Source organism: Pleurodeles waltl, chromosome 3_1 (assembly GCF_031143425.1).
Source record: "Pleurodeles waltl isolate 20211129_DDA chromosome 3_1, aPleWal1.hap1.20221129, whole genome shotgun sequence".
NCBI classification, from domain to species: domain Eukaryota; kingdom Metazoa; phylum Chordata; class Amphibia; order Caudata; family Salamandridae; genus Pleurodeles; species Pleurodeles waltl.
In genome coordinates this window covers 1,557,363,592-1,557,388,121 of record NC_090440.1, presented here as the reverse complement: position 1 = coordinate 1,557,388,121, position 24,530 = coordinate 1,557,363,592, and the positions used below count along the sequence as shown (strand labels likewise).

At 42.8% G+C, this 24,530-nt stretch overlaps 1 protein-coding gene across 1 annotated transcript in view; it reads left to right on the top strand.

Annotated features, from left to right (window-relative positions):
* GALNT5 (polypeptide N-acetylgalactosaminyltransferase 5) overlaps positions 1 to 24,530 on the top strand; it is a 214,456-nt gene that overhangs the window by 52,600 nt on the left and 137,326 nt on the right. The window contains exon 2 of the mRNA XM_069225153.1: positions 9,097 to 9,263. Coding sequence (XP_069081254.1) covers positions 9,097 to 9,263 — 167 coding nt within the window. The remainder of the gene's footprint in view (positions 1 to 9,096; positions 9,264 to 24,530) is intronic.

The window sequence follows — 24,530 nt, the reverse complement described above, 5'->3', positions numbered from 1 at the left end:
AAATAGCATGTATCCTGCAATTTGGGTATTTAATACATACTTTAGACAGACCTGGAGGCGCAATTAATGCTGCAGCCCACTAGTAGCATTTCATTTACAGGCTCTGTGTACATGTGCCATGTACTAGGCACTTACAAGTAAATTAGGTGTGCCAATTAGGAGTATGCTAATTCAAATGTATTTAGTGGGGAGGACACATGTTATTTGACACTGGTTAGTAGGAGTTAAGTGTTCTGAGTTCTATGACCAGCAAAAATCATTTAGCAAAAGGAGGCAAAAATCTGGGGAAATACCTTGCGAAAGATGGTCAATTTTAACAGCATTCCTGCACCAAATTGGGAAAGTTCTATTGCTATACTGACCTTGCAGCCCATTGGTTAGCAGCTTGCCAGGTCAGGAGTTTCTGACAGTGGAGCCAGCAGATTCTCTACGCTCAGAAGCTCAGTGATTCCATCACCTCTAAATGAGACAAAAGGACCTTAAATTTGGCAGGGTAGGAGCGTCACTGAGTTATGGTGGTGCTGCCACCCCATCGAACATTACTTAAAGCTTTGACTCAAAACCTAATATTAATCCCAATGCTCTCTCAAAAGTGCCCATCATATGGCTACTGCTTTGGCTTACCCTCTGTTTTCCCTGCCTTGCTGTTTCTGGGTGTGAAATATTTCTCAAATTAAAAGGGGATATTCAAGATACTCATCAGATAGTGCATATAGCACACCATCTAACTCAGCAGAGAGGGGCCAGCATAAGAAGAAACATAGGTGCCTCTGGTAGCATTCGGAGAAATTTAAGGAGAAAGAAGCTTGACAAGATAAAATAAAGTATTCAGCTTCTAAGGTTATGTTACATTGATGTCATACACTCAGATCCCTTCTTGAAACATCACCCTCATTCACTTTTTCCAAACAGTCTAATCTCCAAACCACAAAACGAAGTAAAGGAGCAATTCTACCATGTTTCTCGAACACTCACATATTGATGTCATGGATGCTGGTAAAACAAATGAAAGACCCCATCTCTTTCACTATACAAAAGCCAACTGTGAACTGATACTTTCTGATTGAGTGTGAGTTAGTGTTTACTACCACCACACCATAAGGCAACTAATTAGCTGCAAGAGACAACTAAGCTTTGACCATGAAAGTAACTGTTGTTGAAATTATATAAAATGACAAATGACAACAATGTCAAAAGACAATGGAAGAAACAGCTACACAGACTGCAGAAGGGGGCAGCAGACCAGTGCTTAATGTTTTAAAATAATGAATGCAGGGGCCCAAAGCTCTGCTTAGAAGCCCGAATACCAAGGCTGCTTACTCTTGAATTCACTTCAGGCTTTTTTAATCCACTTCCAGAAACTCCCTTACCCTTTGTCACTCTTGTCAGTTTATAAATTCTCCCTTTGTTTTTCTTTTAAAGTTTATACTAATTCATTATGAAAAATAACAGTGCACGAATATTTCACAGGCACAGTCACTTGTTACCAGTCTAACAGTGCAATACAGATCCATCTCTCCCTTCCCCCTCCCATCGCTATGAATTCTTGCTTTGTGATGTTTCTTCTATTTTTCTTTTCCTCCTTCTTTCTCATTTGTGTGTTTTTGCCTTTCTTCATCTCGGTTATATCTAATGGGGAAAAATAAGTGCCAGTCCCCAAAAATGAGTGCTGATGAGCCCCACCGGCAACCACCAACTCAAATTAAGAAGTACACTAGACAATGGGCCTCATTCTCACCCTGGCGGTAATTACCGCCAGGGCGGAGGTCGGCGGTAGCACCGCCAACAGGCTGGCGGTGGTCCGCCGGGCATTCTGACCGCGGCGGTACAGCCGCGGCCAGAAGCGGAAAGCCGGCGGGCTACCGCCGACTTTCCGCTGCCCGTCTGAATCCTCCATGGCGGCGGAGCATGGGGATTCAGACACCCCCTACCGCCATCCTGTTCATGGCGGCTCTCCTGCCATGAACAGGATGGCGGTAGGGGGTGCCGCGGGGCCCCCGTAAGAGGGCCCCAAAAAGTATTTCAGTGTCTGCCCAGCAGACACTGAAATACGTGACGGGTGCAACTGCACCCGTCGCACCTTCCCACTCCGCCGGCTCAATTCTGAGCCGGCATCCTAGTGGGAAGGTTGATTTGCCCTGGGCTGGCGGGCGGCCTTTTGGCGGCCGCCCGCCAGCCCAGGGCAAATGTCAGAATCACCGCCGCGGTCTTTCGACCGCGGTGCGGTGTTCCGACGGCGGTACCTTGGCGGACGGCCTCCGCCGTCCGCCAAGGTCAGAATGACCGCCAATGTGTTGTGCTTGTATGTGGTTGTGTCTGTCACTCATGTACAACAAACATGTAACTGATAGTATAATGATTCTCAAAGAGGGAAATAATACAGCTTGACATCATCAACATAGTATAGAGTAAAAGTTCCATTGGGGGTTTAACGGGTGTCAAGAAATCACTTTGTGGAAATGTGTCAATGAACATCCATATTTCTTAGTTCAAGTGGTAGCAGCCAATGAGATCTCATTTTGAGATCTGTCGAACTCAGGGACCCTCCACTTCTCTAGATATACCCAAATCTTTTTCCTTTGATAACTCCAAAACTACTGAGTGGATTTACACCAAATCATACAAAAAGATCTTCCGCTCCAAGATTTAGTTTTCTGCATAATTTGGTGTAATTCTGTTCAGCGATTCGAGCTGTAGCCCTGTCTGAAATCCCTATGGGCTATTGCATGGGGAAAACACGTTCTGTGGCATCCCCTTTTCTTGGTCCCCACTTAATGAATCACCCCAAAACTCTCCAGACAGGAGCTGAAGTGATTGGCAAACTAGGTTTGAAAATTTTGTGAATGTTCATCAAATGGCACCAAAGTTATTAGCTAAACAAAAAACGCTTTTCATATGGAAGCTAGGTTGTAACTATAACTGTCTTCTGGTGACCACCAGTAGGTAATATATATAGCAGTATATTGGAAAAACAAACCAAGGAGAACCACATTGTTTCTAAATTATTCTGTGTCTGAAAGAGAAATCTCAAGCTATATCTAAGGATTACACTTAACGTGCAAGGATGTAAAAATGGCTTGCATTGTATCATTGAATCAAAATAATTTTTGTGGCTCCTGACACTGTCATTGGCCAGGCCTATAGACAGATAGACAAGAAATACCGAACCTAGATTATGCATTCACCTGCAGGCTGTACTGTATTTTATCCAACCTTCTCTGCTGTGTAAGCATTATATTGTTCTTGATGTGATGCATGATCTTGTTTCTACTTTTTGTAGTTACATGCTTTCCTTAATGTTTTTAGTGTACGTGTGGTTTGAAATAACATGGTTTGTCATTTTTTAAACCAATGAAACACATATGTTTCTGAAAAACGTTGAAAAATGGATACCTTTTCAAAATGGGGCTGTGCACATTTGTTTAATAAAAATCAGTATTATTGTTCACTAAGGAACACTTCTAATCTACATTTTAGTGCCGGCAGATTGATGAGGGTGACACTCCGTGCTGGACGTGGCAGTGGCACAAGAGACAGACACTTGCAGGTGTCCACCTGAGACTTTAATGACACTTGTGGGACGCCGCCCAGGTGGTATGCTGTCCATTTCCATATACCTGAGGTAGTGCTGAGTGTCAGGGTGCATGCTACATTAGTAGCGGCTGATATCTCAGGGGAAACACAAACCACTACATTTCTCCCTACCTTTCAAGCCTTAGCTCTCAATGTTATGTACCATCAGCAAAGCTGACAAACTCCTTCATTCTTGTGTGGAGATGGGGATAGGGCATTACAGATAGTGTTGTTTGCTCCTGTGCAGGTGTCCCAGCGATTGTCTTGGTGGTGGCTGATTGGTGTTAAGTGCTATGTTGTTTTCAGCGTTATGAGTTGCTGGGTGTCCTCTGAGCTGTTTGTAGGTGGATTCTTGAACCAAGAAATATTTTTGGTCACCACCTTGGCTCCCTTTGTTGCAGTGACCTTTCTGTGTGGAAACAATTCATATTTCTTTCTTGTGCAGGGTTCTGAGCTTCCAGTCTGGCTGCCTGTTCTTCAAAGTTACTCTATCACCTTTCTTGATCATACTGCATCTGGCACATCAGACTATGGTGGCCCGCTGGTTGTTCATTGTTTTTCTCTACTGGCTTTCTTCTGGTATTAACTTTTGTGGTTTCAAGGTCGGTATTGTTGGAAATACAATTCAGAGTTATCTTCCAAACATGAGGGCCACCAAAGTGCACGGTGTGACATAACGGGATGTGTTGTAGTACGCTCTCAAGAAGATGTGGCAAGCCCATTTGACCTCTTCTTTTTGGTCAATGCTGAGTCTGATTAGCTTTGTCATGGTGCACATAAACCTCCCACACATCTTCATTTGCCTGAGGCCACTTTGGTGTTATGTGCCAATGTACTATACTGAGTCCCTTGGAAATCACGTCCTTGGAATGGGGGTCAGATGCCAGACCTTATGGTCATGGGCAGGCAAAAAACAGCAAATGTTTTCTCCACTTTTGGTCTCAAATGTTTAAAAGCCATTGATTCAACCAGTTCAACCCTTGGGAAGAGGAGGGCTTGTCGTTTGTCTGGAAAACTCCAGAAGTTTAAATTAATGAGAGTTCAGGGTGCAGTGCATGTTTTCTCAATGAGGATGGTGGCTGGCCTGGCAGTCTCACTGCTGAGTTGACATTGAAGGCACCAGGCTGCTAATGCATACGCTTGTCTTTCCGTGCCTGGAAACCAGAATTTTTCACATACTGTTGCCTTCGCCTTTGCTGTGTCTTGATAGTCTAGTGAAACCCAAGCATTTTCCTGTTCCTTACTACAACAGTCCTTTTCCTTTGGAGGACTAGACCATCGCTCATTACACTCAGCTCAGCGTGCACTTGTTGTAGCTGTTTGAGGGGGTTGTGTGCCTCACAATCATACATCCTGGCATTGGTGAGGAATGTAACCCATTTGTTCTGCCAGATTGCTTCTATCACTCTGCATAGACAACTGTCTTGTGAGACTGCCCTGATGAAGTCCTGCAGTGTGGGAGTTTGCGGGCAGGCTGCATGGGAGATCAGCTGTACATATTGTATTGTTCAGTGGCCTGAGTCTAGTGTACAGCCTTATTAGATTTGAGGTGCCGGTGCCTGGAGAAAAGTCATCCGGATTTTCCACCCCTGGTCTATAGCAAATGTCAAATTGGTATTATTGGGTCTGGATTACTCTTTTCTCTATACAGGTGGAAGATTGTAGCATAGTTCCTTGAATGGGTACAACATGAGTTTGTGGTCCATCATGAATCTGAAAAATGTTCCCCATGAGACAGAGGTGGAAGTAGGTGCATTTCCATTCCATCTTATTCAATCTGTGCATATGTTGTCTCTAACTCTGATAGTGCTCAACTGGTCAAGGCCACTGGTGTCCAGAAGTTAGTGCCCTGTTGCTGTACTAGGACTTCCCCCAGACCCACGGGCTGGTGTCCACTACCAGTTCAGGGTATAGAGTGGGGTCAGAATACGCCACTGTGACATCATGGAGTCTGATCTTGTGGAAGACTGATTCTTGTGTCATACCCCATTTCCACTACATGAACTCTTTTTTCAACATTCTTAAGGGTTCAGTGAGTGTGGCTAGGTTGAAATGACACACCTGCAATAGTTTTCCATTCCCAGGAATCTCCTGACTTTGGTGACAGACGTCAGGCCAGGGTTAGTCAGATGTCAGCGCCTTGAGACTCTTACATTGATTTGAGACCCTCACAGGTGATTAGCCGTACTATACAGATCCCCTGATTGATTGATTGGTGTTTTCATATTTCCTAGAATCCACACTGATGACATCCGCTTACACTACTTATGACGAAATTGAACCTTGTGGTCAAAGAATGAACACTTGGACTTATTCAGTATGAGGCTCCACTTGGCCATCCTCTTGAGGACAGCTCAGCTATGTTGGTAATGGTCGTTTTGGGGCTAGGAGTATATGAGGCAGATGGTGGTTTGAAAGACTTCTGCCATGGACGGGAACCTGACGTTTAGTCTTTTGTCTCATCAGAGTCCCAGATGTTATGAAAATGTTGGGGTGTATCTGCTCGCTAGACCAAGCAGTAGCTGATGTTATGCTGAGTTAAGGTCAACTTTGGAGAACCACTTGGCACTTGTCAGTTCCACAACAATGTCATCCCTCTTAATGGCTTGGCTCAGGAGCCGCATGTCTATGCAGATCCTCACCACACCTGCCAGCTTTGGTTTTAGGGTGATGACCATTGGGAAGATCCAAGGAGAGGGACCAGACAACGTTTTGATTAGTCAAAGCCTCTTGAGCCTCACAAGTTCCCCCTCTACTTGTACTCTTAGTTGAAACAGGATGCATTGGTGTCTAAGGGTCCACAGGTCTGAAGGCCTCATCTATGTGTAACTTGATGCAGCAGTCTTAAAGACAACAGTGGCCTTTAAAGACATGTTTGAATTCCTTTATGAGTTGATCCATTTGGTCGGAGTGTATTTGCTTTGCAAATGTGACTAGTCGAAGCTCGTCTGCTGCCTGGCAGCTCATTAGGGTGATGCCTCCTTTTATGGTGACAAATAATTTTGTCTTGATCTGTTGTTCTTGATGGCTGATGCATCCACCGAAGATTCCGGCCAGTGGGAGAGGGCTGTCGCTCCTCTAGGCAAATATTCCTGCTTTGGTTAGTGCCAGCAGAGGGCGCTTCTGAAGTTGCTGGTTTTAACTAAGGTCCATTACATTCACAGAGGGCCATGTGTCTATGAGCACTTGAATTGCTTGGCTGTTGACCTCCACACATCAAGCCCTCTGTGGCCTTGGTTTATTAATGGTTATGATATGGGCTGATTGAATCTTGTTGTTTGTTAGTGGAATTCTATGTGGTTCTCCTCATCGATTGCCCTTATGGTGCATGAACTGTTGTCCTGGCACCACCTCATCTTACTGAGACCTCACTGAGACAGACTCAGGTGAAATGGCTGTTCTTACTGCACTTCAACACAACTTGCCTGGTGCTGGGCACTGAGGCTGTAGTTGTGATTCCCACCTGCAATAATCACACATGGGTACTTGGGGTTTAGCCTATTTGAAGTCATAGCAGATGGCGCCATTTGCACCTCATCCATGGACTCTGTCATCCCACAGGATTCCTATTTAGAGGCAGGTGAGATGTTGACTCTTGCAAATGCTTCTTCCATTTGTTCTGCTCTGCTTTGGGACAGCTCGTGAGATCTCAAAATTATAAGCATGTCTTTGATTTTCATTCCTGGCTCTCTCAGTGAGGCATTATAACACCCTTCATTTACATCCCTATATGATTTGCACTTGTACTTTTTTCTGAGGGTCATCTTGTGTGCAAGTGCTTGCCATCTTATGCAATCGCACATAGAATGGTTGATGGATTTGTTGTCTCATTGTCGGGATTGTAGAAGCTTGAATCTTTCAAAGTCAGAGTTGATATGTGGGTCCAAGTGGGCATTGAGCTCAGCATCTGATGCATCATAGTTGTCCTTTTCACCTGTATTAGGCAGGTTCTCAAACACTTAGAAAAACTCCTTCTCGGTGTAGTGCAGCAGCAGGGATCCCTTCAAAGCAGGGTCTGTCTCTCATGTGGCTCAAAAGTGGGTTGTTAGCCGGGTAAGCCATGTCTTCCTGTGCCCTATGGCAGATGCAGGGTCAATGAGGTCACAAAGTAGCAGCAGAGTGGTGGCCGTGAGGTGAATGGATGCTTCTTCTGCATGTGTGGAGGGTGGCTAGGGCCTGGCTCCATTGGCAGGCATGGCTGCAGAGAGTCTTGGTCTGGAGGGGTCTTGCGACATGGTTGTCTCTCAGTATTCATGCTACAACAGGTCCTCCCCCTTTTCCAGGCAATGCTCAGCGGCACGCTGAGGCCTGAGGTGCGCACCTTTCCTTGTTGATTGCTGCAAGTGGAAGTGCAGTCTGTGGTAGGAGGAACTGGAGTTGGTGCATGCATTTTCTACATGATGCATGTGACAGCACAGCTTCTGTTGCTACTACACAGTGGGCCGGCCTACAGGTAGAAGGGTGGGAAGCTCATACACATGTGCATCCTCCCCAAATGTGCATGAGTCAAGTGGGCTTGAGTCCTCAGTGGAGGTGCACAGAGAAGAGACCATCCCTGTCAGGCAGCAGCACAGTTGTGGTATGAGCATGTGCCTCAAATTAGGTGGGGCATGAGCAGCGCTGCATGGAATTCTCATTCCAAGTGTGGTGCTAGCAGGCTTGCGGATGTGACCGACTGTGGTGGACATGGCAGTCGCACAAAAGACACAGAGGCCCTCATTACGACCCTGGCGGTTTGTAACCGCCAGGGCCGCGGGACGCGGTGGCACCGCCGACAGGCCGGCGGTGCCCCGCGGGGCATTCTGACCGCGGCGGCTTAGCCGCGGTCAGAGAAGGGAAACCGGCGGTCTCCCGCCGGTTTCCCGCTGCCCCCAAGGAATCCTCCAAGCCGGCGCAGCTTGCTGCACCGGCTTGGGGATTCCGACTCCCCCTCCCGCCATCCAGTTCCTGGCGGTTCTCCCGCCGGGAACCGGATGGCGGGAGGGGGAGTCGCGGGGCCCCTGGGGGCCCCAAAATGTATTTCACTGTCTGCATAGCAGACAGTGAAATACGCGACGGGTGCAGTAGCACCCGTCGCACCTTCCCACTCCGCCGGCTCGATTACGAGCCGGCTTCATGGTGGGAAGGTCGTTTTCCCCTGGGCTGGCGGGCGGCCTTTCGGCGGCCGCCCGCGGTCTTCAGACCGCGGTGCGGTATTCCTGCGGCGCAACTTTGGCGGGCGGCCTCCGCCGCCCGTCAAAGTTGTAATGAGGGCCAGAGTCTTGGGGTACCTTTTTGGACTTTGCCTGAGCAGCAGAAGATCCATTTGTTTATATCTGAGACTGCTCCCGGCCTCAGGGTGTTTGCTACATCAGCAGTGACTGACATCTCATGGGAAACACTAAACCACTACATCATGTCATTAAAAGTAAGTAATTTATATTCACCTAGATTAATTGCTGAAGTGGTGGATAACAGCAACACCACATAACATTTTGAGAAAAACTACAATAATTGAAAACACGTTTTGTTTTTACATTTCAGGTGTTCTGATCAGCATGTTCATAACGACCTTCCAACAACTAGCATTATTATGTGCTTTGTGGATGAAGTGTGGTCCACTCTTTTGAGATCCGTCATGAGTGTTCTCAATCGTTCTCCTCCCCACCTCATCAAAGAGGTTATTCTGGTGGATGATTTCAGCACCAAGGGTATGTACATAATTTTTGTGTCCTAAATACATTATTGTTGATTATGGGCAAAGTTGTTTTTAGGCTGCCACTTACATCTGTTCAAAAAAGGAACTATTTTTTCAATTTTTAAATTAAATTAATTTGCATAACTCCCAACAAATATTTATCATACACATCGTCTTTTTAGAATGTTTGTAATAAGTTATTTATATTTTTTTACCTCAGGTATGTATTTAATTTCTTTAGAAATGAACCTTTTCCTTCTGATGGAATCAATAAGAAGATTCCCTTGCCAAATATGTGTATGATCATTTTAAATAAATACCAAGCTCACTAAAACTTTGAGGAATTTAGTTATTTCCACCCTTTTCACGGTGACACAGACTTTTTTCCTGCCTAAATCTAAGTACGGTATTTTTTGGGGGGGGGTTTAGCTGCCCTTTGTGTGTCTAACAAGTTATTTATATTCTTAGTATTGCGATTTCAAAGTAATGCAGGGGCATTAGAAGACAACAATCTAGGCACTATTCCACGGTGGGAGAAGTGTGATGATATGTGTGCCTACTCTACCCCATTCAAGTTATCCCTGGTCTCATGCAAAATATGTGAGACCATGGTCCTAAATTACCGTAAATTGTAAATTGGACAGGAGATTCATAGCTAATACCTTAGATAAGCTTTATCACAGTTTACACCACATTATGCTGTCTCATAACAGCTGCCTTAGTGCTAATAACTAGAACGTTGATCTTGCTCACATAGGGTCCTATGTACCAATATTCCAAATAAGAAATCATAAATTGCAACAGATACTGATTTGCAATTTGTGATTTCTTATTTGTAATTTATTCTAATGGATTTGATAGAAGTGGTCAAAGTTTGTGCACCAGTGTCTACCAAATGTATTGGTATTTTGCCAGGCAATGTATGTATTAATAGGTTGGTTCACAAAAAACAGAATCATAGTGGGTTACAATTCAACGTACCTCATTAATATTTGTGAGGTAGGATATAAATTGTGACCCACTACAGTTCACTAGAATCACAAGCATAGTGGCTAGTTGGGGTCAGCAGACCACCATGTATGTGACTGTTTTTAAATGAAGCAATTTAAAAAAAAAAAATGCAGTTTGGAAAACAGTATTCGTTTAAGAAAAATAAAACAACATTTTGCAAGCATTTTTCACGATTGGGCATTGGTGCAAGGGACCACTGCCTGTTCCAAAAGAAACATTTTTTGTCCACATTCACAAAGGGGATGGTGAATGGCTACAGCCTGTTTGACCTAGTGGGTAATTATTAATGTTTTCCGACTGGATTTCAGACAGCTGTTTTGTCTCAAACTTAGGCCCATATTTATACTTTTTGACGCAAAACTGTGCAAACGCAGTGTTGCGTCTAAAAGTATAGTACCAGCTTGCGTCATTCCAGAGCGCCAAATTTATGGAATGCTGCAAGCCGGCACAAAGGGTGGGCTAGTGTAAAAAAAAAAAATAACGCTGGCCGGGTGGGCGTGGCGGTGTGTGAGAAGGGTGTTTTGCACCAAAAAATTATGTTAGACTGGTTAGAGGCAAAATAAAATGCCTCTAGCCAGCCTAGCATCATTTTCTGATGCAAAACCATCCATACGATATGACTTTTTCTTGGAAAAGACAGGAGTCATGCCCACCACCCCAGTGGCCAGCACAGGGGACCAGTGTCCCCTGGGCATGGCCATTGCACCCTGTGCCATGCAGTGGGCCCCAAGTTGGGCCCCCGATAGCACTTTAATTTAAAAATAAAAATACGTACCTATACTTACCCACCATACCTGGGATGGGGTCCTCCGGTGTCCCTCTGGTGTGGGTGGGGGTGTTCCTGGGGCTGGAGGAGAGCACCTGTGGACCTATTCATTGTGTTCAACCATGGAAATGGTCCACATGTCCCCTAACTCCTGGTCTGACCCAGGTGTTAAATAATGGTGCAAAGCAAGCTTTGCACCATTATTTAGCCCCTCCTCCCACCCTTGCATCATTTTAGCATGGGGGAATAAATATGGGGCTATAGGGTTAGCACCATTTTTGAGATGGGAACGCCTAACTTGCGTCTAAAAAATGGTGCAAACTCCAATATTTTGCCGTTAGACGGGTCTAATGTCAAAATATAAATATAAAGTTAGTTTTGCGCCAAATTTGTGTAAAAAAATGATGCAAATTCGGCGCACACAGAGTATAAAAATGCCCCCTAGTTTGTTAAATCCCAGCAGAGGAACTTACCACAATTACTATAGTTGGAATGATAACACAAACAAATTACTTATATTTTGATGAAAGTATACTATCACCCTTTGTATATACTAGTTTTTGTCCCAATAAATCCAGGCATTTGCTATAATGCATTAAATGGGGCAAAAGTAGTGAAGCCTTATCACCAAAAAAGCCCAACAGTACTGCTACATCTACCTTTCCAAGTAAATCGTCCCATGAAAAATACACCATCTAACAGGCAATATTGTGAATTTGACACCAAATTATAAGGGTATATTTTGCACTAGCAGTATTGCCCAAGTGGTAGCACACTCCCAGGATGTGACTGACCGAGGCGTAATCGCAGACCGCGTAACCTCACCCCAGTCAATAACTATCTGGCAGTGCCCTTTCTCTTGGATAATATTGCTTAATGATTGATGAGCACATTAATTTCAAGCTATTGATTGTTATTACTATGCTAAGAAAACACAACACGGCAGCAAACAATCAAGTTTGTTTTACAGTCATTTTAGGTTACATTTAAAAGTACTTTAATGTAAGTTACTTATGTTGCAAGTTTAACGGACATGGGTAATCTTATCGCTGATAGATGCTATGAATTAAATATAGCTTAATACATAAATCAATGCATCTATAGCTTACATCTATCAGTAATTGTATTGAGAAGCAGTGCAGACATTTTTGGCATAGCTGGCAGACATATTTTTAGCATAAAGAAAAGTCTGATTTGCATAGGGTGATCACCCTCTGTAGTAGCACAGTGATCTAAAAATTATTTATTGTAATGCACCAAGGATGAATATCAGTGTCAGATTGATTTGTGCATTTTCATTAATTTGTTTTAAGCCTGCTATGGACAGCATTATCTGTCTGCCAGAGCTTGTGTCAACACCATAAAATCAATAGTCAGGGCTTTTGAGTCAGCTACCTTTAGCCATTTGTTAATTTGGGTCAATATCCTTGAGCCTTTCCTTGAAAAAAGTGTCATTCTCACTTTGGATCAAGCCAGAGGGTATTTCAGCCTCACAATTAACTATTGGATGTTCGGTGTGATTGTGCGGCTGCCCAAACCAAGCATACCACTGCAGTGAGTGGATGGTGATGTGAAGCTACCTGTGTTACAATGGTCTAGTACTTGTGCTCCAAAAAGCACGTTGATGTTGCACCAGTGGTGGTTTTTTAACTCAATGTAATTTTGCACCTAAATGTGTTTTCCCCTAAATGTGATTTGTGCTCTTAAATTGTTTGCACACTCCTTCTGGTATTGTACTAAGGGTGATTATTCACCTTAATGTGATTTTGTACTTAAATGTGATTTTGCTCTTAAATGTAGTATCACAATACTGCTGACTTTGCATTAATAATTATTTTGCACCTGCGTGTGATTTTTCACCTTAAAGTGACTTGCGTTCCCAAAACATTTCCACATGCACGCTGATACTACTTAAAGCATTCGTTTGTACCTTAATGTGTTGTCAACAAAATGTGATGTCATACTAGTGAACACTTCATACACCTTGGACCTGATTCATAAAGGTAAACTTACACTTTTGTGTGAGTATCTTTGTACTGCGGAGTCTCCATGCTCGTGTCAGAGTCTCCACATATAAAAAGGTAGGAAAGAATTATCTTTTTATGTGCAAAGTCTCGGTCCCAAGTGCCTAGACTCCGCAGTCATAAAGACACCACTCGTAAAATGCCTTCATGAATAGGAATGAGACTTAAACTTACAGAACTTGCGAATGGCCCCCCTAATGTGACATATTGCTGACTATGCTTGCATATGTTAGCACATTAAAGACTTGTTTGTTGGCTTTTTTAGTGCTTGTTTGTAAACTTTGCACTTGTATAGCGCACTACTCACCCGTCAGGGTCCCAAGGCGCTGTACTCATACCGCTATGGAACCCCTCCTGGCTTTTCCCTGTGAGGTGCCCACTCCTGGGCATCCCCAGGGTGAAGCCAGGCATTCAAGCACTATTGGGGCCGTTGTGGAGATTAAGCTAGCTATTGCCCAGAGTTGCAGAGTGGGACCCATTAATTAGATTAGGCACCGAGGCGAGAATTATCTGGTCCAAGGGAATTGAGCCCAAGACCTGCCGAAGCGGGACTTGAACCCTGGTCTTGAGCCAGATCTCTGCTTCAGGGTCTGCCACTCTAACCATTGTGCCACACTTCTCCACCCTGCCACTCTTCTCCACCCTTTGCTGTTTGAGGTTGCCCATATTGCCCAAATATGTGCAGATATACGTCCAAAGCTAGCTATGCAACTGGAGCTCAGCATGCACATTCTAGCTTATGTAGCTGAAGCACATCTGAGAAAGCTTGCTTTTCTATTCAGAGGTAGTCTAGCAGTTTAGCCTTTGCTCTCCTTTTTGGTATGTGACAAGACTGGGTTGCTTATGGTTGAACCCATTCTGTCATAGTACAGAGATGCTAAAACATGAATGGGATCCTATTATTTGTAGCAACAGAGCCCTCATGTTTCTCATAATCCTATTCATTAGCTCTGCTTTATGACAGTGGCATGCTTTGGCAATTCTACCACTTTCTTCCAGGAGCTAACCATGTATTTCCTTCTCCAACTATCATTTCCCTCTCCCTTCTTCAGTATAACGCCGATGTGTCTGCTTTACAGTGTTCTGTAGCTCTGCATGTGGGACACCTGCTAGGGTTGCAATGTACAAAGGCCCAATGGCTATGTTTGCACTTTAGAAATACAATCAAAATAAAATACATGCCCATCAGTAAGTCAGTTGATAAGATGCGGCCCACAGCTGTGTCTAAACAGTGTTAACTTCTACAAATAAACTACTGTGCAAATATGTTAGAGGTCAGACTTTTCCCAGTACAAGGAATTTTGAAACATCACCAATATTACTTTGTTTCTACTTCAAGTAATGGCTGTGGTGATGAGGGACGTGATGGCAGACCACTGCTATCAAGAGCTGGTCAGAGGGTACCCACTTGCTGAGATGGGAGGGAGAGACAAAATAGTTGCAAAGATTTTTTAGGCAGCCCCGATTTCGACCGTGCAATCAGTTGCAAAATCGTCTTCCTCCGCAAGCCTACGGATACCTCAGTGAACATTTCAAAATGCCCTTTGCAAGTACTGATGAGAGATATTAAGGATCTGCAAACTGAGTAGGAGAGAAACGTTAAGGCACAATTAGGCAGGAGTTGAACAATTGATCGACCTCGGTATAAATAAACATAGACGTTTCTGGGCATATAAAATGAATGCATAAATTATATTCTGATCCAGCAATTGTACCAATGTCAGTGGTTATTCATAAGAACAGTCAAGATCTGTCTCACAATTAACAAATGTATGTAATAGGTATCACAAACATCCAATACATTTACCAATTAACAAATGTACTTACTAGTTTTCTCAAAAATCCAGTACATTTAAATTTAACAACATATTTAATAAATTCAAGTCCATAATATCCGTAAATTATGTAACCTTTGTTAAAACTTGGCAATCAAAGTGAGAGGTAAATGCTTCACTTTAGAAACTGCAAAATCGCCTGTAAAAGTGCTAAAATGTGTTTGTTTGGGCCAGACTAGGATAGAGGGTATATTGCCCAGTGTGTTTTGAATTTCGAACAAGACTGTGTTTCTCAGGTTCCCTGAGTGGCAACATTTGAAAGGGTTCTCGTGATTACGAAAGTCTTACTTCCATGCCATTTGACTTTAGAACTGTTTTGTAAAGCAGTTTCCACTCTGCAATACCCAGTACCAAAAGCTTCTAAAAGCGTCCTCTCTGTTTTAGTGCGAGCCTTTAATAGTTCATTCGACGGCCAGGTAAAACATACAAAACGGTACCAAGGCTTTAAAAAGGGGGACTCATTGATTTTGGGGTATACATTATTGTATTTTGTTTTAACTACAATTGAATCTAAAATAAATAAAAAGTCGTCTACTCACTGCATAGAGATTGATTTATATTAATGATCAAAACAAAAAACTGTATTTTGTTCACTGTTCATTGTGCCAAAATGTCTGTATCCGAAAGCTAATTTCATGGACACAATAAAGGTGACAGGCAAGAAAAAATAAAACTAAAGTATAGGAAACGTAGGGCCGAATGTACTAAAGTGTGTTCGCAAGCGGCAGGTGTTTCTTAAATTGACTGCTGTGGGACACTAGGTTTTGTTCGTATTGTGATTGAGGTATTATGCACTCAGTTGCATCACAAAAAGCCCATTTGCGACACACAGAACTTCCTGTTTCATTAATATATATGAAGCTTGAGTAATTTTGCAATTCACTCTCAATGGCTGCAAATGGGGGGATGAAGGTCTGTGATGGACAGCAGACCTATTTCCCTCGATTTGCATCTACTGAATGCCAATATCTCGTTTTAAGACAACCCCTGTCTTTTCTAAGGAGATGGGCTGCTTTCAAAAATAATAGTTGGTGAACAGTGGATGGCATCGAAGGAGCGTGCACTGATTCCCTGATGCCAACTGCATACTTTCAAAAGAGATGCTATTCCCTTCAGGGAGGCAGTATCAGATCAATGGTTCATGACCACAATTGCAAATGCAGAGTATTCATAAATTCCAGTGAGATTCAGTATGAAAAGAGGGCTCCTTTTTCATGCCCGCTCCTAAAAAATCGCAATCAGTCACAACCTGCTTTTTCCAAGTCAGAAAGTCACCTCTTTTCTCTATTGCGACTTCCTTTGTTGTGGTTGTATGCTCAAGATTCTACAAGTTTCAGAATTTACAAGTGCAAAAATGTTTAGTACCTCATTCTCATAGCTGGAGCAAAAATATTATGCCGCTTATTTGACGTCAGTCCAGATTTGGGACCTGATCACAAAGTGAACACGGAAAGTGCCTTTTAAGGTGTTGAACCTGGCCAAATCTGCAGCCACACCAAACGTTTTTTGCCTTCACCCCTACTATTTTTTCCTCAATTTGGTTTTGTTCGTCTTAGCTCTCTCCTATAGGCATGGTGAAATTGGTTTACACCCAATGGCCCATTTAATATACTTGTAAGTCCCTGGTAAAGTGGTACGACATGTACCCAGAACCAGTAAATTAAGTACCACTAGTGGGCCTGCGGCACTTCTTTTGCTTCGCTCTTAAGCCACCTTTATAAAATGCCTCAGGCCTACCATTGCAAACTGTGCATGCAGTTTTAAACTGACATATCAACCTAGCAAAATAGACCTTTTGCCAGGCCTAAATCATCCTTTTTAACACATATAAGACCCCCCTAGGTCCTAAACAGTCCATAGGGCAGGGTGCATTGTCTTTAAAAAGTTGGACATTTCACATGTCCTGGTAGTGAAAAGGTTTCTCACTACTATGAGGCCTACCCCCCCATTAAATAACATTAGGTTACCTTATTGCATTTAATAAGTGATAAACTTTGTTTGGGAACAGATGGGAATACCATGTTTGGTGTCTGAAGAATTGAAATTTAAAACCATCTTTAATGGTAAAGTCAGATTTTAAGTCACAATTCTGAAAATTCTACTTTTAGAAAGTTGGCATTTTCTTGTCCTAACCATTTGGTGTCTCCAGACCGTTTCTAGGTCACATTCCTAGGTGTGACTACAGCTGGTCTTTGTGTATTCCACTCCAACAGTGAGATAACGGGTAAATATATGTTGGCAGTATGGGACATCTAGGGTCAGGTTGAGGGGGAGGAGTTGTCACAGACTACACTTGTACATAACAAAGACTCTTCCTCAGTACACTCACAAAGAGTTTCACATCAATCTACTGTGCCCCCAGGCAATCTGGGGCCAGGGCAGGGAGGAAGACAATTCATCTGTAGGGGGAGGACTCTAGAAGCTTCACCACTTCAGAGCTAGCACCAAGGATACATATTAGACCCTCAGACCCACTCTTCAGATCACTTCTGGACCAGTGGAAAACCCAGAAGAAGGAATGCTGTGCTGTTCTGCTTCAAGAAGCACTGCCATACTGCCCTGCTACTTTGTTGCCCTGCTGCCTGAGTAGGAAGAACTGGACCTGCCTCTTCAACCCAGGACCACCAGAGTGACTCCAAGGACTAGTTAGATGGCCTCCCGATCAGAGCCTTAGGGATAGAAAAGGCTCCAACTATCATGAACCCTATACCTGGACTCTGCCTGCTGTGAGTCCTAACCCCCCAAGGGCTGCCCCTCTATGCCTGGATCCTTGAAAGTAGGGCTCATGGTGCTCTGCCAGCCTAGCTGTGGCTTCCACTAGAATTGATGCAGCTGTCCACAGTGCCTTACCGGAACTGATGCAGTCACAATGCAAGCCTGCATCAGACCCTTCACAGCTCATTGGAATTGCAGCTGCACAATGCATCCTCGCAGTGGACCTCCGAGCTCCTCATTGGAACTGCTGCAGTGTCCGGCATCCTTGACGCAAACCTCTCATTGCTCCTCAGGACTACCCTTGTATGGCAGAAAGCTCTGCAAACAGGAGTTAAGGCACATTCATCCACGGGACTAACTTGGCAGGTATATCCGGCCCATGCTCCAACACAGTCGGCCTGAACCCGGGCCAGTGCAACCATAGTGCCACAGCTGGCGCTTTGGGTGGATTTATTCTTGTGTTGTGTATTCACTGTATTGTTATTTGTATTCATAAATATTTTACACATTGCCTCTAAGTTTTGTGCCAAGCTACCAGAGAGTGGAGCACTGATTAATTTAGAGTTTTTTTTTTTTATACTCACACTGACAAGGATTGTAGCTGTTGCTTGAGAAGTGTTTCAGCCCCCTTAACCAACAACCCAATTTCTCACATAAGGCATGAATGTACAGGAACTGTGCTGGTGTAGAACAATTTTACATTTGTGACTGATGACTTTGCATGAGTATTAAATCAATAGTTATTTTGACCATCTGATTTATAATCTTATTTTGTGCTAGTCAGTTAGTGCAAATATTTCTGAACAGGTCGGCAGTGTAAATGGCACCAAGCAAGTACGAGACACCACTTCCGAAATTCCAGAATGATTGCAAAATAATCCATCACCTTTGTGATTTACGTGATTTGACTCACAGTTTGTGTTAGGGTCTTAAGCACATTATTATATGTAAAGCTGTTGAACTGATAAGCTTGTATTTTGCCATCATTCTCGGTGATAATTTTGCTCTCAAATTTTATTGAAATCACCGAGTGAAATGGGGACAGTGCCTGATCAACCACTTTGTCACAGCAGCTAGGTGAGGAGGAAAATGCTTAGCACTCTTGCCTGCTTTTCAGCCAACCAATGACCTGGAAATCATGGAAATTATAAAATCACTACCCACATGCATCACCTACTGTCTCTTACCCTGATATATAATAAAAAGCAGTCTGCCACAGTGGCCAGTGTCTCCACAATACTTTTAACCTTTTAAGTTCAAAGAAGGATGTTACTCAAAGAGTTGAAAGGGCATTTGCAAAACCAAAATGTGTTAACGTTTTTCTTCATTGTGTTGTCGAGTGAATACATATATTAATTAATGCGACTTGTTAGATAGGTCTACATAGCCTCTGGGCATTGCACACCATCGACAAGGTTTATATACATATGCTCAGTACTGCACATAAATGGATAAAAACATAATATTATTTATAACCACGATTATGGCGGTTGGTGGTACTGTGCTGTAATTGAGTGCTGTCATGCGAAGAACCCCACATGATGTCAAGAGTTACCATCATTTTGATAGAACGAGGATTAGAGAGCAGAAGATACCATCATGCAGGATTTGCTTTTATTTTGTCAATAATAACTATCATTTTAAGATAGCGTTATTCCAAGGATGATCACCATCAGGCCATGGATGGCCACAATATGCGAAAAGATACCACCATTAGGGTAGACCCACTCTACTAGGTTGCCCCACCCCAGAAGCATATCTCCCATTCCACCAACTACAATAATCCCCTGAGGAGGGACAGTTCAATCATGCTCTTTCACAACACCATTGTCCACTCACTGCCCCAACCTTCGTAGCTACACACCGGGTGCCATGCTGATAGGAGACACAGACTGGGCAATGAGAGGCTGCAGGGTGCCAGGCAGAGACCACATAGAATCCAAGCAAATGAGTACGAACGACACAGGCCTCATTAAGCCAGGGAGAGGAGACTCGGGTGAGAATTGGGTCGTAGGCGGGAAACAGTTGGTTTGTCTGTTACTTGAAGGGTCAGTGTGACAGGGAGCTGGAGTTCTATATTTTATAGTTCCATGCGTCCCCTTGTGGCCATGCACATGCATGCACATAAGCATGTAATACAATTCTTACAGTAGCTTGTAATCCGGTGTTCAAGGCAAATGACTGGAGGAGAGCAGAGCCCAGGCAAAGCAGGGCCCAGTCCTATACATCACTCCTCCTCCCATCAATGGTGTGTCCCACCTAGAATGTGATGCAGGAAACAAAGATTGGCCCCAGGGCTTCTGCAGAAGAATGGAAAGACTGTGTGTACTCAGGCTTCCTTCCCTTAATTATGTTATTTGCAGTCACATGACTGCAAAGGGCCTGCATCGAGCCTGAAAGTCCTCAACCCATGGTTAATGCCAGTGCTTAATTTGCCAGGGCCCTTCTTTGGAGTTCCCTGCAACTTGCACCATCCAATTCCCCTATCAGAGCTGCCAATGACAGTAAAGGCATAATTAATAACCATCTCACTTCTACAAGTGTGACAATTCTGACCACTCCAGGCCAATCAAAGCTTCCAAGATGGAATTGGTGGCAGATACCATTCATTTTTAATATATATATTGAATTATTAAACACTGTCTGCTCATCTCAAGATTTGATAGAAAGTGCCACCATGTATGTAGATTGTCATTAGCGCTGGTGTTGAACATGAAGTGCTGGTGCTGAGCACTGGAAACCACCAGCTCAAATGAAGCACTGATTAATGCTGTAGCAGATCCAGTCAAGAAGTAGAAACAGCAGTTACTGAGGCCCTATGGGGTTTCTGGTACAAAGACCAGGGGAGTCTTGATCTCTCATAGGAAATATTACTGAGGAACCACAAAACACAAATGCTACATCCTTGTCATGGGGAGTGGAGTTCTGGGGAAGTTGTTGAGTACTGTTAGCATTTTGTTTTAGTTCACAACACAAATTTCCAGATCCATTAAACAACAAGAGTGATTCAATGTAAAGAATGTCTATCAACAGGGGGTGCAGAATTGTTTAACAAATGAGAGTGAGAAGAAATAGACCACCTGATGACCTTAAAGATGTTTCTCTTTTCTCTCCTGGTATGCCAGCACTTAAACACCAGGATGCAAAGAGACCATTGGTTGCCAACAGATACCAAATGGTGACATTCAACAACAGACTTTGCTTTGTAAGCAACTTTCTCATAAACCTGAATGAAAGTGACAAGTTTTTAGATATTAAAAACGCTCAAGAAAATCTTACACCTTCTAGAGGACGACTTAAGGCGGACGGTTGTGCTGGCGTTAGTCACCTCAAGACTTGACTACTGTAATGCACTGCTGCTAAATGCGAACAAATAATCTCTCGACAATCTATAGTCTATTCAGAATACGGCAGCATGCCTCATTTTGAATCTCCCCCAGTCTGCATCAGCTAGCGGCTGTTTGATATCTCTCCATTGGCTACCGATTAAAAAGAGAATTATTTTCAAGACACTCTGTCTTACTCATAGAGCCTTACAGTCAGACAGCTGTGACTACTTGAAGTCTGCTCTGCAATTCTATCAACCGACTAGATATCTGAGATCTTCTTTCAAATATATGATTACGGTTCCCCTCTGTAACAAGGCTAGGTGGGGAGACCGCGCATTTACGGTGGAAGCGGCGAGGCTTCAGAACGCCCTGCCTTTTACGCTGCGACAATTGGTGACTCATTTTACCTCTAGGAAAAGCCTTAAAACCTGGCTCTTTGCTCAGTAGGTATTCCTGTTGGTAGCTTTTGCTTTCCCCCTAGCTTTCGGTTTGATTAGCGCTTCGATGCTCTTGCCGGAATGCACTCTATAAATGAACCAATACAATACAATACAATACATGAATGGAGGATATTGGGTTTTAGGGTTTACTCTTAAAACAGTTCTCAACAGGAATAACAATTCACATATAAATACTGAAAACATAAATAACCACTTATAGATATGTTAACTGCAAAAAAGACATAATTTTAAATATTAACTGATTTTTCAAATCAGAGTTACCAAGATCACTTACTGTTTAGTTGCATCACTCGATTTTTTTTCTATGCCAGTGACTTCCTCTATTTCGTTCTCTGGAAATTCACATCTGATTTGAAGTAAGTAAATTGAAATGAAGCAACAAAATTGCGGATTCTTCTTTCAGTTTCCCCAAAAAATTATACATCAAGTCACTGGATTATTTCTTTCAATCCACACATATACAGGAAATGTATGTATTTGAAATGTGATTTATTTCTGGACAGTAAATAGGCAATCCAATCCTGTCCAATCAGCTGCCAACTCAGCATGAAATGAAATTAAAGTATCATGAGATGGGGTACACATTTTGAGACTTCCAAACGGGCCCATGCCTGTTAACTAAAATACGCCTAGCAGCCAATAAGGCCCATATTTATACTTTTCTAGCGCTGCATTTGCATCATTTTTTGACGCAAAAATGGCACAAACGTACAAAATATAATTGAATTTTGTAAGTTTGCGCTGCATCTTTTAAACATCTCGCCAGGATGACAAGCATTTGAGTTCCACTGAAATCAGAGCTCTTGACCAGTGCAATATCTCAATACCTTTAACAGCTGCTGAGGCTTTTGTCCTGCTTGAGAGCTAATACTACAGATGCAGGTTGGATCATGATCTAGATTACGATAGATTGGCACAATTGTGTGAATGTTACAGTAAGTGATATTATTCCATCAATTTGTGGAATTCGCTTCTCCCTAACGAATTTGTATTGCCTTTTGATTTTGCGAACTGTAATATTAATCTTTATCAATGTGATATCATAAGTTTTAACATTACAACTCTTTGAAAGTTTTTTAAAATATTCGACATACCAACCTTGTCTTAATTGTACAATTTAGCATTTAGTATTAATTACAAAATTATTTGGTTTAATATTTGTATCATTTTTTTCAAAGCCCTTAGAATAAATATTAACACAGTTTTTACAAAGAATGACACTGAATTGCCACTTAAAAACAACGGAATCATCTGTTTGTAGTGTGGCTATACCTTGGTCATTTAAGGTTTTGGGATTCGTTTTTTGAAGAAAAAAAAAATCTTTTTTATCGAACAACATTGTCCACATAACCCCATTTTACTCTTAGGTTTCTGCAGTGTGGGGCTGGTTTGCATAGTTTGGTCAGGGCTGGTTTGGGGTTACGGTCCAACCCTGCCTCCATTATGGATGTTCAGGTTGTCCCCTTTACCCTGCACCAGGATGCCCTCCCGGAAAAGTTGCGAGCTATAAAAATAATGATAACATAACATAATTTATAACGCATGATCATATTTTGAAATCACTCATTAAATCTAAATTCATGCTTAGATGTGCCCTATTGCTATGTAATTCGTAGTGTATGTTTATATTTGCATAATCACTCTGCAACCCTTGGTTACACATTCATATATCCACTGTAACTCATTCATCTGGAATGCTTGGTCATTTTTCCACTCAGAAATCTTAGATGTCAGGCCAGGATAGAAGACTTGGCTGCACAAGCACATTTGAAGTGTCGCTTATAAATCCTAGCGTATGTTCAGATTTGGACCATTGCTCAGTAATATTTGGTACATGTTGAGTTTCCACCACTATTTCTGTGCACAAACTGATATGTGCACCATCGCTCAGTAATAATGGAAATATGTTTGTGAGCATAGTCACAAAAATACCACATTTGGTAATATTACAATGGGCCATTCTATATATAATTGATGTTGTATGTTGATGATAGCATACCCCTTCCCATACCCCAACGGTGATTTATTTTTCTGCCTCTTTTGTATGTCAGCGGGTACAGTACCACAGACTGTTACTGGTAGCTCCAGGATGTTACTAGAGGGCCTCTGATGTCGGTAGACAGGGTCTCGTACCATGGTTCATTACTAGATGTCACTTTGTAGTGAGTAGAATGGTGCAGTACCATGATCAGTTATCCAGTCCTTGTGTACTCCAAAGACTTCTCTAGGCCACATCAAGACAAATGAGAACATGCTTTATTTTTGCCTTTCGTATTGTACATTTGTAAAGGCATCCCAAAGAAACGTATAAGGAAAATAAAGTGTGTATTCTATATTCTGTAATGAAAACATTTAATAAAAGGTTTCCAAATGTTCCTACTGGAAGAAACATCCTGTGGAGCTGGCGTTGCCCAGAGTGACAGCTAGATGTAATGTTGAGTAGTCTGTAGGGCAGATACACCGACGAAGTTAGATCTGATGATCCAAAAGATGTTGTGTTCAGATCCTCACATTGAGCTTCATGTAATTTGAATAACCATGCACACGTGTGCCCTTTACCGCATGAAAGCAAATATGTATGCATGCAGGTACAATATAAGAACCCATTTCTGCAAGAACACCTGCCTAGTGACTGCAGGCAGGGCTTACTACTGCCTTATAGCCTGCTGGCGAGGGCTATACTGGTGGTTAAAGACCTGCGGTAAGGGTGAAGGCCTTTAGCAACATGTATAGCCCAGGGCTGTATGGCTGTAAGGCGATTAGAACGTTCTACCCGTAAGGGTGAAATGTTCTAAATTAAAATGAGAGAAACAGAAAGACACTCATTGGAGTGTTGGAGCCTGAGGCTTATTTATACCAGTGATTATAAGCCATGATCCACTCCATTGTCCTCAATGGAATTTCCAACATTATAATGTAATTATACAGATAAACCTGTTGAGGGATCCTAAATGATATGAAATACTGTGAACTCTGATAGTTAACAAGGAGAGAACAGTAGATGTGAGCGGGGGCGAGTCTCCCTGAGTTGGAGTAATCTATCCATAATCCTCTGTATAAAAATTGCTTTCTTTTTCACAATCATGAATCATTCAGTTTATTTTCAGAGGAACAGAGAAACAACGTTACCATTTTCTCT